General features: G+C 27.8%; 1 protein-coding gene across 16 annotated transcripts; it reads left to right on the top strand.

The window, feature by feature from the left end:
* The first annotated feature begins 52 nt into the window (after positions 1-52).
* LOC117922297 (probable LRR receptor-like serine/threonine-protein kinase At1g53430) lies at positions 53-5,680 on the top strand. Of its 16 annotated transcripts, XR_004652467.1 has the most exons (8): positions 53-103; positions 201-250; positions 492-551; positions 1,278-1,477; positions 1,905-2,778; positions 2,866-3,273; positions 4,380-4,489; positions 5,285-5,680. XR_004652467.1 is itself a non-coding variant. In XM_034840385.1 (6 exons), the coding sequence occupies exons 3-6, from the start codon at positions 2,632-2,634 to the stop codon at positions 5,584-5,586; spliced, it is 516 nt and encodes a 171-aa protein (XP_034696276.1). In that variant the 5' UTR covers positions 53-103; positions 1,278-1,477; positions 1,905-2,631; the 3' UTR covers positions 5,587-5,680. The 16 variants fall into 16 exon arrangements, 11 of the variants coding, with proteins under 11 accessions (XP_034696276.1, XP_034696281.1, XP_034696284.1 ...); XR_004652466.1 differs by lacking the exon at positions 201-250; XR_004652464.1 differs by having other exon boundaries at positions 201-551.
* Positions 5,681-16,776: the final 11,096 nt, after the last annotated feature.

The raw sequence follows: 16,776 nt of genomic DNA, 5'->3' as shown, positions 1-16,776 counted from the left end.
CAAATAATTTTTTATTTTTATTTTTTAATTCAATTATATAATAAAATACCTTTTGCCTCACCTCTCCTCTGATCACCTCTCTCAAGTCAATCAATCTATCTAGGTCTCTAACTCTCTCTTCAATTCTCTGTTTTTTCTCTTTGGATATTTAGAGTTTTCATTGTCGATTGTCTCATATTCTTGATGTTTGGAGTTTTTAGGGTGTGGTGTGGAGATATTTAGCCCCAACTCGCGTTTGGTTGCCGTGAAGGTTTAGGAAAATGAAAGAAAATTCAATTTGAATTTTGAATTTTTGTAGAGTGATATTGAAGCCGCCTAGTCCTAGCACTTGTATTAGTATAAAAATTCAATTTTGTCACCACTGTTACTGTTGATTTGCTTGGAAGTTTCTAGCAGAGTTGATGGATTTTAAAATTTTACAATTTCTACTTTCTCTCTCTATCAGCATGTAAGCGTCTAATATTATCTGTATATTTGACTGAAATTTATAGAAATGGACGGTGTTGATGATTAGAAGAAGAATCTGGAAGAGGAAAAGCTTCGATTTTAAGGTTCCCTATCTATACTCGCATATGCAATTTGTTCGATTTTTTTAGTTTTTTCAAAAACCCTTACCCTTCGTTTGGTTGCAGAGAAAACCGAGAGGAAATTGATAGGGGGAGAAATTTTCATGATTGTGTGTCGTATTTTCTTCTAGTTTTCTGAAAATGAAATTTCCCTCTCAACTAATGTCAAGCGCTTACAAAAGGTTTAATTCCGTGGGAGGAATTAATGATGAACGATTTGGTATCCAAATAGGGTACTAGGGTTTCAGAATTTCATTTCATTTCACATAATTTGGCTGATGAGTGTTTTCTGTTAGGTGTAGGTATTATGGTAGTTTAATTATGTGCTTAATTCTTTGTTACAGGCATTTTTGTAAATGAATGCATTGAATTAGTTGTTATGCTATTGTGTTGCAACTTACATTGTATTAATCTGGATATATATGCAGGCCATGTAATAATAAAAAATTCAATGGCATAGATTTTAATGTTATACTATAAAAGTAGAAAATTCATTGGCTAGTGTTTAATGTTATTCTAGTTGAGTTGTGCAAAATCATATTAGAATTTCTGGAAAGAAAGGTAGAAAATTTGATGTCTTAGCAGGTTCACAGTCAATAGTTCAAGTAGTGCACCTATCTTATATTTTTCAGCAACTAATGTTTAGTTAGTCTTATTTTTAATTTGCGTGATTAATAGAATTTAATATTCTTTAAATGAAATTTTATTCAGGAAATATAATTTTTGTCGAAACTAGCACTATGGTTAGTGAGAGTGTGGTATCTAAAATAGCACAAAGTGGGCAAGAGGAGCAAAACAATGAAACCTAGAAAGAGAGTGGGGCTTCGAAGCCCTAGCCGGAGGAGGATTCAAAGTCTAGACATAATGACCTCATGCTCAAGTCTGTTGATCCAAACAACCAAGAATTTGAGGTCAGCCCTGTTTTAGGGTTTCAAGTAAAATCTGATTCTATTTCTACTGATTCTGTGTCAATTAATGAAAATAATGAACTAGAGGATAACATGCTACTATTAGAGAGTATGCAAATTGATTTGAAGTATATTTTGTGATGAATCTCTCAGGGCATTTCATACTTCATTCTTCTTATGATTTTGGGAATTACCATGAAAAATTTGTTTCACTCAATCTCATTTGTGTTATGTTGCAATATCTTTCATTAACGGGCTAGATATTGTTCAGCATGGTCCTCCTCCTTTTTGGACCAAGGATCTGTTTTCAGGCCCTCTTTTTGTGATGTGTTTCTGATTGTCTTAGATTTCATGCATATAAGAGAATGGAAAGTTAAAAAGTAGAAATGTGTAGATTTTACTTATGTGTTCCTTTTCAACAAATGAGCAGCAAGGCAACCAAGGGTGGGTAGAGAGTCATTGCTCGCAGAATAGCAAAGGGTCATTCAAGAATAACCATGTAGCATCTTTGCCTCCATCCAAGTTCTCTGATGCAATCAAAATCTAAAAGCTTGCCATCATCGTCAACCTAAGCAAATATGAACTTTTATGTAGTGGCTCAGTCAACACAAACTAGGAACTCTTTTAGGTCCCTTGATTTGTGCTCCCGTCACAGATTCTGCCCCTTTCATGTGTAAAACAACTTGTTATTCATAAGGATGTGCAAGTGTTAATTTTGAATTGCTTCATTGAATTAAAAATCATTTTTTTTTTATAATTAGTGTGAGCTAATCTATTTTGAGAGCAATGAGAGTAGAATGTAGTTCTGGATTTGATGGTCCTGATCTGCTGAGTACTTATGAAAATAAGAAAGTATTGGAATGACTGATGCTTGAAAATGGTATTTATGCCTTTAATTTTCCAAATGGTTTCAGGCAGCAACTCTCTTTGTGATTCCTGGACTTGATAAATTGGGTTAGGTTAATGTCCGTTAGGACTAAAACTAGGAATTTCCTGCAAAAGGCACTTGAGCTCCCTAAACTTTTGTGAAAAATACCATCAAGGCATTCAACTTGTTTTTCTTCTCGTCTATGATTGCCCATTCAACTGATTTCACTTTGGAAACCACATCCTAGAAGTTTTTGCTTTTGATCTCCAGTGTTTATTCTTCATTTCAAATGGAAAATTTGTGTAAAATCAAACTCGCATTTGCAGTGGAAGAAGCAAATGTTTACAGTTTTGGAATTGTTGCCTTGGAAATTGTCAGTGGAAGAAGCAACATTACTTATAGGCCAAAAGAGGAATGCATCTATCGTCTTGATTGGGTAATTTCAACAACATTCTTTCTTGTATTTGTCATTTATGAATTTTCTCATTCTTATCCATCTAGGCTGATTGCATAATTTTAACAGCATGATTTGTTATTTGTGTCGAGAAACATCTTCAAGGATGAATGGCTGTCTAAACTACAAGCGGTAAAACCTGTTGGGAACCCAGAGTATACATCTAGAGTATAATCGAAAATTTGATGTCTTAGCAGGTTCAAGTAGCGCACCTATCTTATTTTTTACTTTGCGTGATTAATAGAATTTATTATTCTTTAAATGAAATTTTATTCAGGAAATGTAATTTTTGTCGAAACTAGCACTATGGTTAGTGAGAATGTGGTATCTGAAATAGCACAAAGTGGGCAAGAGGAGCAAAACAATGAAACCTAGAAAGAGAGTGGGGCTTCGAAGCCCTAGCCAGAGGAGGATTCAAAGTCTGGACATAATGACCTCATGCTCAAGTCTGTTGATCCAAACAACCAGTAATTTGAGGTCAGCACTTTTTAGGGTTTCAAGTAAAATCTGATTCTATTTCTACTGATTCTGTGTCAATTAATGAAAATAATGAACTAGAGGATAACATGCTACCATTAGAGAGTATGCAAATTGATTTGAAGTATATTTTGTGATGAATCTCTCATACTTATGATTCTAGGAACTACCATGAAAAATTTGTTTCACTCAATCTCATTTGTGTTATGCTACAATATCTTGCATTAACAGGCTAGATATTGTTCAGCATGGTCCTCCTCCTTTTTGGACTAAGGATCTGTTTTCAGGCTCTCTTTTTGTGATGTGTTTCTGATTATCTTAGATTTCACGCATATTAAGAGAATGGAAAGTTAAAAAGTAGAAATGTGTAGATTTTACTTATGTGTTCCTTTTCAACAAATGAGCAGCAAGGCAACCAAGGGTGGGTAGAGAGTCATTGCTCGCAGAATAGCAAATGGTTATTCAAGAATAACCATGTAGCATCTTTGCCTCCATCCAAATTCTCTGATGCAATCAAAATCTAAAAGCTTGCCATCATCGTCAACCTAAGCAAATATGAACTTTTATGTAGTGGCTCAATCAACACGAACTAGGAACTCTTTTAGGTCCCTTGATTTGTGCTCCCATCACAGATTCTGCCCCTTTCTTGTGTAAAACAACTTGTTTTTCATAAGGATGCGCAAGCAAGTGTTAATTTTGAATTGCTTCATCGAATTAAATATCATTTTTTTTATAATTAGTTTGAGCTAATTTGTTTTGAGAGCAATGAGAGTAGAATGTAATTCTGGATTTGATGGTCCTGATCTGCTGAGTACTTATGAAAATAAGAAAGTATTGGAATGATTGATGCTTGAACATGGCATTTATGCATTTATGCCTTCAGTGGAATAAAAACTAGGAATTTCCTGCAGTAGGCACTTGAGCTCCCTAAACTTTTGTGAAAAATACCATCAAGGCATTCAACTTGTTTTTCTTCTCGTCTATGATTGCCCATTCAACTGATATCACTTTGGAAACCACATCCTAGAAGTTTTTGCTTTTGATCTCCAGTGTTTATCCTTCATTCCAAATGGAAAATTTGTGTAAAATCAAACTCGCATTTGCAGTGGAAGAAGCAGATGTTTACAGTTTTGGAATTGTTGCCTTGGAAATTGTCAGTGGAAGAAGCAACACTACTTATAGGTCAAAAGAGGAATGCATCTATCGTCTTGATTGGGTAATTTCGATCACATTCTTTATTGTATTTGTCATTTCTGAATTTTCTCATTCTTATCCATCTAGGCTGATTGCATAATTTTAACAGCATGATTTGTTATTTGTGTCGGGAAGCATCTTCAAGGATGAATGGCTGTCTAAACTACAAGCAGTAAAACCTGTTGGGAACCTAGAGTATACATCTAGAGTATAAATTTCCCAGCTTGACCAAAGTGGAAGTGAATTGGATCCAAATCATGAACCCTTAACCATGGCTCTCGAATTGTATATATTAAAATATATAGACACCACATCATGGCAACTACATTTTCCTATCTTGGGCCGAAGTTATATTCTAATTCATGGCATCCTTTGGACCATTTTCCTAGTTCATGATTTAATATGGATAAAATAGGCTCTCTTGAACAAAAATTTGTTCAAACAAAACAATTTTGCCCCAATACTACTAGTACTTACATGTATTGCTTCCTTTTCAACCTTATACGAAGAAGCAGGTAGTATATGCTCTCTTCCTGAATGACTTCAATTATACAAATTGTGTGGTATTACCGTATTAGTAATAAGACGTCATCAAGGACCTGCCTGGACCACTTTGAGCAAACCCCTGTATTAGCATGCGTCTTTCTGGGTAGCAGGCTAGCTGGGCACATCCCATTCATCACATACCAAATATTAAACTCATTCAATGTGGTTGTGACATTTCCATGGCTTCATTCAGCATATGTTGAAACAAATAGAGTCTTATTGCAGCACAAGAAATTCTCTTACTGTATTTTCTTTCTTGCTCGATCTCTAGGCACTCATTAAAAGGGAAGGGGAATTTGATGGGTCTAGTCGACCCCAGATTGGGCTTAGACTTCAACAAGGAAGAGATCATGGTGATGATCAACATAGCTCTCCTGTGCACAAACGTCTCTCCAGCAGTCAGGCCAGCTATGCCATCAGTTGTGAACATGCTTGAAGGCAGAATTGCTGTTCCGGACATTTGTTTCTGATCCCAGTGCTCCTTGTGATGACTTAAAGCTCAAGGAGATGATATCGCTACGTCCAAGAAAAGAGCATGGGTTTAGCAGTGGTGTGACATCTTATTCATACTAAGCTGAGTGTGTTAAAGGATGTAATATTGATATTAAATGATTAAATTATTAATATTCTTTGTGTGAATTTATAGGCTTTAATTGTTTTTAGCTAAGTTCATCTTTTGTTTTTATTTTTTTTTATTTTTTATATTGATCCTAATTCATGTCAAGTTAATGATTCATTATAGATTTTAGCATTGAGGGACAACAATGGCAGAATGATCAGTGATGCTCTTTAGATAGCAATTTGGCCACAATTTTTTTTTATGGTGGAATTTAATCATAAACCATAAATATTTTTCGTAGTGAACTTTTACCATGAATTTTGTTTTCATAGAAAATTTTGATTTTTGCTATGAATTTGTTTTGTGGAAAAAGTGATATGTTGCTACAAGTTTTATTTTGTGGTGAAAAACATGTTGCCACAAAGTTTATTTTATGGCAAAATTTTACCTTTTTTGGCTATGAAATTGATTTGTTATGGTAAAAAATGATTATTCATGGACTTAGAGCAACAACCTTGCCACAAAAAAAAACTTTTTTTTGACCATGATATGCTCTTTTTTTAAGTACAAATTAGTACATGGAAAAATCCCACATTTGTTGTAGTGTAATAAGAACGAAAAATGACTAAAATTATTTTAATGAGAAAAGAAGACTCCAATCAATGTATAACTTTGTGAGTAGACAAAATATTATAACATAGTCCATACTTCATGTAGATAAACTAGTTCATACAAGTATTTTCTCTTTATTATAATAATATTTTTCTATTTTTCTTTTATTTCTATATGAACAAAGTGGTTGTGTGGACTAAAATCTATTTTTCATTTATTATGGTGTTATTTAACAATTTTCTTTTAATTTAAATTAGTATATTTTTCCTTTATTATTGTTTTGATGACGAATAGACACTTCTTTTTATCCTATATTATAATAACAAAAATTATCTTAATGACAAAATTAAAGGACCAAGTCAAGGTCCTTTTCTTTTCTTTTCTTTTATTTTTTTCTTTTTCTTTTTTTTATTTTTGTTTTAAATTTTGGGAAATGTTTTACTTAAACATGGTTTAGCTTTTTGACTTGTTAACATGGTTAATACTATGTAGAGGATAAAGTTCAGTATTAGTCATGATCAAACAAAATAAAGACTAATATGATTTCAATTTTTAGGTCTTTTAGATTTCATATAAATTCATACCTAGATATTTTACTTAAACATCATGAGACTTTTTGACTTGACAAAATTTAACAACATGGTCTAAACTTTATATAAAATAAGTATTCTTTATAATGGGCTTATTATTAATATGACTTTGTGACATGACAAAACTTTACAAAGTGGTCTACACTTCATACAAAATAAATATTCTTTATTGTGGTTCATGGTCAAGAAAAATATATATGGACCATATGATTTTAGTTTTAAATGATTATTTATTCTCCATGGTTACGTGATTTAAAATTTGTATAATAATAATAATTTGGAAGAAACTAATCTTTTATGACATAAGGTAATGTGATTATATGTATGTTTCTGATAACTTGGACATCAAAAATTAAGTTTGTGGATTGGATCAAATTATTTTCTAATACTATTTTCCTTTGAAGTTAAAATTGATTTCTTAAGTTGCCAAACATATATATAATATAATCTATATGCATGTATAAAAGAACAAATTGGATGCAATTAAATAACCTTAATGATGCTACTTTGGCATATGTTGATTTTAACTTTCTTTATTTGATGTTTGCTTTGATGAACTATTCAAGATTAGATGTAGTAATTGAATTAAATGTCCTTCAATTTTTAATATTTTTTTTACAATCATATGTAATAAATCTATAATTTTATAATATGATTAGTCAAGTTAGTCTTCTCTCATTTATAATAATTTGAGAACATTAAACTTATCTACTATTATTACTTAAGTGGGCAACATTTTCCATAAATTTGAATATTTGAAAATTTGAAAAGATATCACTACTTCAATATGGTTATAAAGTTTTTTCATATTATGAATGGTGAGATGGTTGTTAACTTAGTTGCTTTTACGATGTTATATGTTTTGGACCTAAAAATGGTTACATTCAATAAAAGATTATAACTTTTTCCATGGGTCATTCACAATGAGGGAAGACATAAATTAATGTTATATAAACTTTTTGATATATATAGAAATTTATTGTCCTTTTTAATTTTTTTGATAAGACATTCTAAACTTGGTAGAAAAATAAACTAGTTTTTAAATGTGAAAAAAAAAAAAAACCAAAAAGCCAAGGGTTTCTTATGTCTATTTTTATTTTTTATTTTTTATTTTTTATGTGTGTGAAATAAGAATATGTAGAAAATGAGATTCAACCGAATAACCCCAATAATTGAAGCTAAATTGCCTTAACTCCTTTTAACATTTTCTTTGAAAGCCTGGCTATGATTGTGTATAATAAATCTCTAATTTTGTAAGACCAATCCTTAAGGTGTTGAGTGATTTGATCAATAATCCTACATCATTGGTGGAAAAAATTGGTAAATGTTTTTATCATTTTCTAAGTGGCCAATAAATTTCCATGACTTATTTACTTAAGTGAAGTAAAAGAAATTTTGTCATCTTTCTTTTAACTATTCTGCATAAATATATTTTTATTGAAATTCCTTGATAGCTTCTATTTATTAGATTTTAGCATCTCATGACTAAAATAAAAGTTTTGAAATTTTTAAGTTTTGAGTATTAGCCGAGAAGATTTTCTATTTTTTTATATTTTAATTTAGCTATTCTTCATTTAATATTATGTAAAAACTCTTTAATAATTATAAAAAGCTTGGCAAAATAAGATCCAAGTAGAATATATTCTTATACCTTAATAGTGTTTTTTTCTAGGACCCCTTTCCACCATTTTATCTATTTGCAAGAAAAACAGTCATATGGGATTGAGACTTTTCTAAATAGCAAAACTAATAATATTCTTTTCTCTTTTTATAATACCCCTTTCCACCATTTATTTTGCAAGAAAATTACTAAGTTAGTATATAAGCAAAATTTTTGTTCTTCTAATTAAGCATATACTTGTTAATTTTTATTTATTTATTTATTTTTTTAACTATGAGTCAAATAAGGTCTATCAAAGTTTCTTTAAATTTCATCTAATATTTTATTTAAAACATATGCAACTTATTTATTTTAATATTTAGGCAAAGAAAATTTTTATTTAATATATTAAAGAACTTAAATTCAAAAAATCACTTTCTCAAAGGGTTTTTTTTTTTAAATATATATATATATATATATATATCATATTCCCAACCTTACAAAGAACAACCTTCGGAGCTAAAAGAGTATTTAGAAGGCCTTTTAACTTTGAAGCGGTTTAATTATAACTCTATATATATATATATATATATTATAAAACTGTTTTAACAGTCATCAAATATCTATGGACATTAAAAAGGTTCAATAAAAGAAGAGTATACTAACAATCCACGATTATGCTTGATGTGAAGTGGTTCATTGTTTTTAAGTCTCAAACAAAATAGTTTTAATGCAATAAAATATTTTCTTAAGGGACAAAAAGTAATTGGCATTGTTTTTTCATAATCCTCCTTATTTATTTTTTGTAGGATAAAATTAATAGCCTAATCATTAAATTTTTAATTACTTTAAAACAAATACTACATTATAAGAAAAAAAAAAACAAAATAAATAGATAATAATTGCTTCTATAAATAATGTGATGATAACTTTTCATATATAATAAAAATATAAATTATGTATTTTTTTTAGATCTTAATATTTAATAAATCTATAAAATTGTATTTATTTGTTAAGTTTTAAAATTTATAGATTTATTAAAATATTAATAAAATAAAATTTATAAATTATTAAAATATATTTATCATTATCATGTTTAATATACTGAACAAGGATTTAGAATAGGCATTTCATTCATTATTATGTTTAACATGAGAATGAAATAAAAAATGGTTACAACAAATAAATGAATTTCAACTTATAAGTGGAATTCAATTCATCACTGACAAAGGGTATTTTGATTCCCTTTGTGTAAACTATTTTTAAAAACACTTTTCAAATAATAAAAAATAAAAAACTGATTTATATAAGTTATTTTTTATTTTGATTTTGTAAATTTAATTTATCTAATATAAATTAAATTTAATTCAATTCTTATTACAAAGAAAAAATAAATTTATTATTATAACTAAATTAAAAATAAATGGTTTTTAATAAAATATAAAAATAAATTAAAAATAATTCAACTCTTTTCCTAGGCTGGGCCAATTTGGCCCTTTTTATTTATTTTTTTATTCCCCACCAGCCAGCCTTTTGGGCTTTCTTATGGGTCCCATCTTTGGGCCTAATTTCTGGGCTAATTTTGGGCCTCTCTTTTTTTACATATATAATTTTTTGGACGCCTTTTTTGCCTCCTTAAATGGACCATTTTCTGGCCCCTATATCGGCCCATTTTCTGGCAACTTTAGAGCCTTTGAATTTTTATTTTATTTAATTTTGATTTTCTAATGTTTTAGCTATGGATTATAATATTTTAGAACTTCACACAAATATTTTTTTTAACTTAAAAAAAAAATTATAAGAAAAAAAAAATAAATGGATAATAAATATTTCAATAAACCATGTCATGATAAATTTCATAAATAACAAAAAATATAAATTATGTATTTTTATAGTAGAGCTAAAGCACCATGCAAAGGAATATGAGGAGCTAAGCAGAAATCATAATCACACCTTATTATTTCATTACTTTTCTTTTAATTTTATCTAAAATATTGACCGTAGAAAACAAACTATTAATTTATTGGCTATCCAATAATTATGTTTATTTTTATACATTAATATAAGAAGTTGTTAATCTTAAAGACAATATTATGGGCTTAAAAGTGGGGTTCTGCATCTCAATTGGAGTTGCCACATGGCACCGTGTCATAAGGCAATACTCCCCTCTTCCTCCCCTCACCCACACTCAAGCAAAGCCCACCCCCACCATACCCACCCCAATAAAAATGGGCTGGGTCAGTTTGCCCTTTTTTTTAGGGAGAATTATCTTTTGGGGGTAGATGGGCCCCCAAATTAACAAAAGGTCCATATAACTCTTCAAATTGAGTTGAAGGATATGAAATAGTAATGAACAAATATACCCTTTAAGAACACATATAAAATATTTTATAAAATTAAGTTAAATAATTTTTTTTTCAAAAATACTAAATTAAATAAAAGTAGTTTTCAAAAATATTAAATTAAATAATTTTTTTTCAAAAATATTAAATTAAATTAAAGTATTTAAAAAATATTAAATTAAATATTTTTTTAAATATTAAATTAAATAATTTTATTTTTTAAAAATATTAAATTAAATAAATTTATTTTTAAAAAATATTAAATTAAATAAAAGTATTTTAAAAAATATTAAATTACATAAAAGTATTTTTAAAAAATATTAAATTAAATAAAAGTATTTTTAAAAAATATTAATTTTTTTCTCAAAATCAACAAAGGGCATTTTTGGAAATACTGAAGGATGATATCCTTCAACTCAATTTCCATACTTTCATTGGGTCTTGGGCTCAATTTGAAGAGTTACATGGACCTTTTGTTAATTTGGGGGCCCATCTACCCCCAAAACATTATTCTCCCTTTTTTTTTATCCCCTCCCAGCCAGCCTTTTTGGCCCTTTTTGGGTCAGATCCCTGGGCCCAACTTCTGGGCCAATTTTGGGCCTCCCTATAATTTTTATGAAGCTTTTTTTCTCTTATAGGGACAGTTTTCTGGCCCCTATTTCGGCCCATTTCTAGGCAACTTTTGGGCCATTTGAATTTTTATTTTATTTTATTTTCTTTTTTCTGAAACTTTTTTTTTCTCTTTGTAAGGGCCTAATTTCTGGGCCAACTATATGGGCCTTTTTTCTTGGTTTTTCCATCTCCATTTTAGCTTCCAACCTTCGAAACCCATAATTTTGAATGAGTCAAAGTCTTTTGATTTTGATTTTATTTTATTTTAAAGGATGTTTTACTTGAGCACAATTTATCTTTTTGACTTGATAATATGATCAATACTACATAGAGAATAAAATTTCATTATTATCGATCATAATCAAACAAAGTAGTCTACACTGCATACAAAATTGATGGGTCATAAAAAAATACAAACTATTCTAATATGATTTTAAAATAGTTATTTATTATCGATGTGACTATTTGACTTGAAAAACTTTACAACGTGGTCTACACTTCATTCAAAATAAATATTCTTTATTGTGGATTATGATCAAGAAAAAAATGGATTATTATGATTTGATTTTAGATAGTTAATCATTGTCCATGATTAAATCTAGGCAAATTAAGTTATTAGATATTTGTATTAAAAAAAATTGGAAGAAACTAATCTATCATAATAAGGTTATTGCATGTGGATGTTTCTCATTAGTTGGAACTTAAAGGAATTCAGTTTGTGGGTTGGATCATATTATTTTCTAATATCATTTTCCTTTGAAGTCAAAAGTGATTACTTAATTTTCTATCTTGAAAATTAATTTCAAAAAATAACTTTAAGAAAATATGATTGAACCTTAACATTTTGGTTATTTAAAAAAAAAAATTGTAGACTATTGGATAATTTTTCAAAAATAATTTTGAAAAAACAAATCATTGGTGTTTAAAATATCATAGTGGTTTTATTAATTTATGTTATGTAGTAAATTGATTTGTTGTTATCTTATCAACTAATATTTTTTTAATATAAATTCATTTTTCTAAGGATAATATGAGATAATAGATAAAACCATGAAAGAACAAATCCTGTGGACTTTTTTTTTTAATCTTTTATTAAAAGTTTGTGAAATTGTTAATTTTTAGATAAACATTTGAACTATATTTTTTCATTAAAAATGAATATTACAATTTGAAAAAATTTATCTATAAATTATAATATTTTAAAAATTCACACCAATTTTGTTTTACTTAAAAAAAACTAAATTATAAGAAATAAATACAAAATAAAGGATGATAATTGTTTCAATAAATAATGTAATGATAAATTTCATATATAATAAAAATACAAATTATGTTTTTTTGTTAAAAAGATGATAATGTTTTAGTGAACATTATATATATATATATAATAAATCTATAAAATTGTATTTATTTGTTAAGTTTTTATGGGTTATAGAATTAAAAATTAAAAAGACCCTAATTTTGCAATGAGAAAACATTATAGAATTAAAAATTTAACAAAAGATTCCCAAGTGGAAATAGGAATCTTTTGTGAAGACTTAAGAAGTGGAGAGGAGCTAGTTGTGGGTCTAAAGGAAGGGACTATTATGATTTGATTTTAAATGGTTATTCATTGTTCATGATTAAATCTAGACAAATTATGTAATTAGATATTTATATATTAAAAAATAATTGGAAGGAACTAATCTATTATCATAAAATTATATCATGTGTATGTCTCTCATTAGTTGGGACTTAAGGAATTAAGTTGTGGTTTGGATCTTATTATTTTCTAACACAATTTCCTTTGAAGTAAAAACTGATTACTTAAGTTGCAAGACAAATATAGTGTTTAATCTATTATGTGTGTATAGGAAAATAAATTGGATGCAACTATAATAATGAGGCTACTTGACATATTTGGATTCAAAATAACTTTAAATAATTTATAATTGTGGATAATTAATTTTTAAGTTTATAATATTATTGGCCAAGCTAGACTTTGCTTGATTTATAATAATTTGAGAATATTAAACTTATCCACTACCATTTTGTGTGGACAACATTTTTCATAGACTTGAATGTTGTAAGGTCTAAAATATTTCAATGTGGTTGTAAGGTCTTGAATGTTTTGAAAGATATCATCCTTTAATATGGTTGTAAAGTTATTATCATCTTGTGTGGACTTGAATGTTTCAAAAAGCATCACCCTCCAATATGGTTGTAAGGTTATTATTATTATTTAAACTTATCTATTATCATCTTGTGTGGACAACATTTTTCATTGACTTCAACATTGTAAGATTTTGAATGTTTCAAAAGATATCACCCTTCGATATGGTTGTAAGGCTATTATCATCTTATCTATTACTATCTCAAGTGGACTTGAATGTTTCAAAAGATATCACCTTCAATATGGATGTATGGTTATTATTATTATTATTATTATTTGGCCCCTATTTCGGCCCATTTTCTAGGCAACTTTTGGCTCATTTGAAATTTTATTTTATTTAATTTTCCTTTTTCGAAAATCTTTTTTTCCTTTCTACAAGGGCCTAATTTCTAGGCCTAATATATGGGCCTTTTTTTTCTTGGTTTTTCTTTCTCCATTTTTACTTCCAACTTTCAAAACCCATAATTTTAAATGAGTCAAGGTCTTTTGATTTTTTTTTTTTAATTTTAAATGATGTTTTACTTGAGCACGATTTAACTTTTTGACTTGATAACGTGATCAATACTACATAGAGAATAAAATTCCATTATCATCGGTCATAGTCAAACAACGTGGTCTACACTTCATACAAAATTGATGGGTCATATAACAATATAAACTATTCTAATATGATTTTAAAATAGTTATTTGTTATCCATATGACTATTTGAATTGACAAACTTTACAATGTGGTCTACACTTCATTCAAAATAAATATTCTTTATTGTGGATTATGATTAAGAAAAAAATGGACATTATGATTTGATTTTAGATGGTTAATCATTGTCATAATTAATTTTAGGCAAATTAGGTTATTAGATATTTGAATAATAAAAAATTAAAAAAAAAAATTGGAAGAAACTAATCTATTGTAATAAGGTTATTGCATGTGTATGTTTCTCATTAGTTGGAACTTAAAGAAATTAAGTTTTTGGGTTGAATCATATTATTTTCTAATATCATTTTCCTTTGAAGTCAAAAGTGATTACTTAAATTGGAAGATAGATATAGTGTTTAATCTACTATGTGTGTGTAAAAATGAATTGAAAGCAATTATATTAATGATGTTATTTTGACATATTTGGATTTAAAATAACTTTTCAATGTTTTCATAATTTACAATTATGGATAATAAATATTTAATTTTATTATTATTTTTGGCTATCCAATAGTTATCTTTATTTTTATACATTAAGATAAAATTAATGGTATGGTTGTCATATATATTTGTTCTCCTATATTTATTAAATACTAAGTCAAGGTCTAATTTTAGATAAACTAGTTTATACAAGTATTTTCCCTTTATTTAGTAACATTTTGCTTTAATAAAAAATAAAAAATTCTGTCTTTTCATGCAAGTATTTTTCCTTTTTTATTGATATATTTCACAAAATTTATTTTAATTTTGTTTAAACAAAAGTAGTAATGTGGACTAAGATCAATTTTCCCTTTATTATGGTGCTATTTGACAATTTTCTTTTAATTTTATTTAAAGAAAAGCTATAATATATAATAAGGCATTTTGGTAAAGGTAACAATTAATCAATTCATTTCTTGACTAGTTGATTATTTCCTTTAATTTTGTATAATGATATAAAATCAGTGTTTTGATCACTATTAAACACTTCTTTTTATCCTATATTATAATTAGATGCGAAGTTGTTAACCTTATTTTTTAGGTGAAGAATGACCTTCATGACAAAAAGAATTGAGTCAAGGCCTTTATTTTATTTTATCTTATTATATTTTTTAAATTTTTGGAAGATGTCTCACTTGAACACGGTATAGCTTTTTGACTTGATAACGTAGTCAACACTACATAGAGAATAAAGTTCGTTAATCAACGATCGTGATCAAACAACGTGATCTATAATTCTTACAAGATTAATGGGTCATGAAAAAGATACAAACTATTTTATTTTATTTTTTCATTTTAAAGGATGTTTTACTTGAATGTAATTTAAGTCTCAAATTAATTCTTTAAAAGTAATAGAATTTTTAAAACACCTAAAACATTAAGTTTTTTTTCTTGATTTGAGGTCTATTCGTCTAGTAATAAAAAAATAAAAAGTTATAGTTCTATCCAGAAAAATGGGCTGGGCCAATTTGCCCTTTTTTATCCCCTCCCAGCCAGCCTTTTTGGCCCTCTTATGGGTCAGATCCCTGGGCCAATTTTGGGTCTCCCTGTAATTTTTATGAAGCTTTTTTTCTCTTACGGGACAGTTTTCTGACCCCTATTTCAGCCCATTTTCTAGGCAACTTTTGGGCCATTTGAATTTTTATTTTATTTAATTTTCTTTTTTCTGAAACTTTTTTTTTCTCTTTGCAAGGGCCTAATTTAAGGGCCAACTATATGGGCCTTTTTTCTTGGTTTTTCCATCTCCATTTTAACTTCCAACCTTCAAAACCCATAATTTTGAACGAGTCAAGGTCTTTTTATTTTTAATTTTTTTAATTTAAAAGGATGTTTACTTGAGCACAATTTATCTTTTTGACTTCATAATGTGATCAATACTAGATAGAGAATAAAATTTCATTATTATCGGTCATAATAAAACAAAGTAGTCTACACTGCATACAAAATTGATGGGTCATAAAAAAATACAAACTATTCTAATATGATTTTAAAATGGTTATTTATTATTGATGTGACTATTTGACTTGACAAACTTTACAACGTGGTCTACACTTCATTCAAAATAAATATTCTTTATTGTGAATTATGATCAAGAAAAAAATGGATTATTATGATTTGATTTTAGATGGTTAATCATTGTCCATGATTAAATCTAGGCAAATTAAGTTATTAGATATTTGTATAAAAAAAAATTGGAAGAAGCTAATATATCATAATAAGGTTATTGCATGTGTATGTTTCTCATTAGTTGAAACATAAAGGAATTAAGTTTGTGGGTTGGATGATATTATTTTCTAATATCATTTTCCTTTGAAGTCAAAAGTGATTACTTAATTTTCTATCTAGAAAATTAATTTCAAAAAATAACTTTAAGAAAATATGATCGAACCTTAAAATTTTGGTTATTTAAAAAAAAATGTAGATAATTTTGAAAAAACAGATCACTAGTGTTTAAAATATCATAGTGGTTTTATTAATTTATGTTATGTAGTAAATTGATTTATTGTTATCTTATCAACTAATATTTTTTAATATAAATTCATTTTTCTAAGGATAATATGAGATAATAGATAAAACCATGAAAGAAAACAAATCCTATGGACTTTTTTTTTTTTTTAAT

The sequence above is a fragment of the Vitis riparia genome, chromosome 9 (assembly GCF_004353265.1).
Source record: "Vitis riparia cultivar Riparia Gloire de Montpellier isolate 1030 chromosome 9, EGFV_Vit.rip_1.0, whole genome shotgun sequence".
Classification (NCBI taxonomy): domain Eukaryota; kingdom Viridiplantae; phylum Streptophyta; class Magnoliopsida; order Vitales; family Vitaceae; genus Vitis; species Vitis riparia.
Note: the sequence above shows the minus strand (reverse complement) of the source record. Positions and strands in the feature narration are given on the sequence as shown.

Bases quoted from the DNA above. Each gene is read 5' to 3' on its own strand.
- LOC117922297 (XM_034840385.1), top strand. From the start codon at position 2,632: ATGGAAAATTTGTGTAAAATCAAACTCGCATTTGCAGTGGAAGAAGCA. The intron at 2,779-4,379 runs GTAATTTCAACA...TCGCATTTGCAG, and splicing joins GCATCTATCGTCTTGATTGG to TGGAAGAAGCAGATGTTTAC. The intron at 4,490-5,284 runs GTAATTTCGATC...CTCGATCTCTAG, and splicing joins GCATCTATCGTCTTGATTGG to GCACTCATTAAAAGGGAAGG.